This window comes from Bison bison, unplaced genomic scaffold, assembly GCF_000754665.1.
Source record: "Bison bison bison isolate TAMUID 2011002044 unplaced genomic scaffold, Bison_UMD1.0 scf7180017851711, whole genome shotgun sequence".
Taxonomy (NCBI): domain Eukaryota; kingdom Metazoa; phylum Chordata; class Mammalia; order Artiodactyla; family Bovidae; genus Bison; species Bison bison.
In genome coordinates, this window is record NW_011482284.1 from 160,765 (window position 1) to 163,542 (window position 2,778).

Genomic DNA, 2,778 nt, shown 5'->3' on the forward strand with positions numbered 1-2,778 from the left:
ACCCTCCCTGTCCACCACTTGCACCGCAAGGCACCGTGAAGAAGACACCCCTTCTCCAGACAGCCCAGCCTCTGAACCGGCCCCTGGGGACCCCCGAAGTGGCCTCGCCACCCCCATCTCAGCGCCTGTGTGAGGGGTCCAGACGCCTGGCCTGACCGGGCTCTGAGCAGCATGGACTCTGTGCCACCCCGGGCCCGGCTCTGTGCCCTCACCACTAACAGCCCGGAGCGTCTTCCAGGGACTGACCGGCCTTGGCAGGCGGCTCTAAGCCTCCATCTAGCCTAACAGATGTTCCCAGTTTGCTTACGGAGCTTTAAAAGGAGGAACCGCTGAGAGCGAGAGAAAAGCTCGTGTGGCTGCAGACAGCATAAGCTCTCTACTCCAGACCCAGGGCTCCTGACAGCAGTGATGGGACAAGCAGCAGGGGAGAAAGGTTGACCCCTCCTGACCCTTGGAGGCAGAAGCTGTGCCAAGGAGAAGTCAGGCATGCCGCCTGCGAAGCCACAGGGCCTCCACAGGCCCTGCCATGCAGGCCTCTGTTTACAGTGGATGCAAATGAAGGGGTGGTGATGCTGCAACAGGGGGATGGACGGAGGGACCACTGTGGAGCGGAGGTGCCCCTGGCGAGTAAGCAGGCTAGTCAGCCTGGCTGCAGTCAGTGGGGATCTCAGGCGCCGGGCCCAGACAGTCACAGCCTACTCAGCCCTGGGCGGAGTAGGGGGGAGTCTAGGGGAGCAACCCCAGCTGCACCGTGGGTGCCCGTGCTTCCAGGAGGGGTTTGCAGCCCTGCCTCGGGAGCCCCTCCTCTAACCCCTCCCTGTCCTCTCTCTGCCTTTCAGCAGGAAGGAGCGCCCCACGTCCCTGAGCGTCTTCCCCCTGGCCGATGGCTCGGTACGTGCACAGATAGGGGGCAAGCCCGCGCCTGCGGGGGACCACTGGCATCTGAGCGACCTCGGCCAGCTGCAGCTCAGCTCCAGCTACCAGGTTTTGTAGCCATGCCGCGGAGTGAGGGCCCCACCTTGCCCCACTGTGTCCAGGAGGGTGTGGTCCGCACGGGGTCCCGGCCGCTCCGGGAAGCTGCCTGTGCCAGGGCGAGCCCAGGGCAGGGCTGAGCACAGTGACCGTCCCTCACCACACCCCAGGCCAGGCTTCTCCCCGCGTGTGGTCCTGGCATCCCAGGTTTGTGCTCCAACCAGAAGGCCAGAGGCCGGGGGCAGCTTCTCTTCTCTGGGCTGTTCTCCCTGGCCTGCCTGTGCTGGTGACCTCTGGGCCCAAGCTTGAGAAGGTGGACATCCGGGCTGCCCAGTTTAGTGAGTACCACCCCCTGGCACTGGGGTCCCGCAAGGCCAAGGGCAGGCACTCGTGCAGGGCTCCCTGGCACTGTCCACGCATCTTGCTCTGTGGGCTGCATCAGCCTGGAGAAGGCAGACCACGGCCCCCCTGCCCGTGAGGAAGCCACCTTGGGGGAGATGAGGCCGCCCTGGGTCTGGTGATGCCCCTCCGAGGCTGTCAGAGGGTACCTGTGGGCAGCAGAGCCCTTGGCCTCCAGGTCGGGGGCGGACCTGGGCCCAGGCCTCCCTGTAGCTTCCCCCCGGCCTTGCAGCACCTGGCCGGGCTGCAGGAGGCTGCCAGCTACCAGCTGTGTTGGAAAGTGACCCCACTCGCTCTGCATTTGTTCTGTGGAGTGAGCCTTGTGCCTACCAGTTACTGAGGGTCCTGCCGGCAAGTGGGGTCTGGGCAGAAGGGCTCCCCAGGGCTCCTGCCGGGCGCGTGAGCCTCAGAGCTGCGGGGTGGGGGGCCTCCTGGACGGCCCCTCGCGTCCTCACCGCGTCTCTCCTCCTCCTGCGTTGTCTGAAATCGTCCTCTCTTAATAAACCATAGTCTTTCATGTTTTAGTTCATAGGTGTGTTTTGTTTGATTTCTTTTAACAGTTACTTTTAAGTTCTTTTTATTTTATGCTGTAGGGTTTCAGGTTTTCCTAATTTTTTAATTTGTTTTGTTGTTTTGTTTTGTTTTTTGTTTTTATGTACTGTACTTTCAGTGTTTTAACCAAACAGTTGTGGCTCCTCATGGGAGGCACGGCCGCTGGGATGTGGGTTCTTTGCATTTGGAGGCCACTGCTGCACGTTGGTGTTAGAGGTTGGCAGGTTTCTTTAGGTAAGTAGTGGCCAGGGAGTGTCCTGTGGGTAAGTGGTGGCCTGTTGTAGGGCAACAGACAGCTTGGGAAGCCAGGGAGGCCTGGTGATGCCACCTCGCCCCACAGTGATCACCAGGGTCAGGAGGCCCAGGGAGCAAAAGCGTTCAAGTCACGGACAGACAAGGAGCATGGCCGTTGAGTCAGGTGGTCTGGAAATGTGTGCTTCCATGTGGCGTGGGCTCACGTGGTGCCCGCCCCTGTGAAATCCCGGGACAGCAGCCTCACGCACTGCCCTCCTTGGGCACCAGCAGGAACCCTCCCCGTGGGTCACCCAGGCGCCTCTGTCGTGTGGGCAGACAGAGTACACGGGGCCATCACAGAGGCCCGCAACATGCACGGTGCTGTGAGGAGGAAAGGGTTTGTCCTTTACAAATTGGCCCTAGCCTGCAGAGCCCAAAGCCAAGTCAAAAGTGTTTGCAGGTGACCTCTCACCGCGGCCCATTGGCAACGCAGCCAAATGTGGTTGGCTGGGGGGCCGTTCTGTGCCCTGTGGGGTGTTGTGGGCACCCCACCTCCACCCACCCCCAGCTCTGGCTCTGGTCACCACAAGTGTCTCCAGACACCACCAAGTGTCCCCTGGG

General features: G+C 61.7%; 1 protein-coding gene across 1 annotated transcript in view; it reads left to right on the top strand.

Moving 5' to 3' along the window:
• MAPK8IP3 (mitogen-activated protein kinase 8 interacting protein 3) overlaps positions 1–2,778 on the top strand; it is a gene marked incomplete at its 3' end in the record, with an annotated part of 41,502 nt that overhangs the window by 22,804 nt on the left and 15,920 nt on the right. Inside the window, exon 6 of the mRNA XM_010851320.1 lies at positions 840–984. Coding sequence (XP_010849622.1) covers positions 840–984 — 145 coding nt within the window. The remainder of the gene's footprint in view (positions 1–839; positions 985–2,778) is intronic.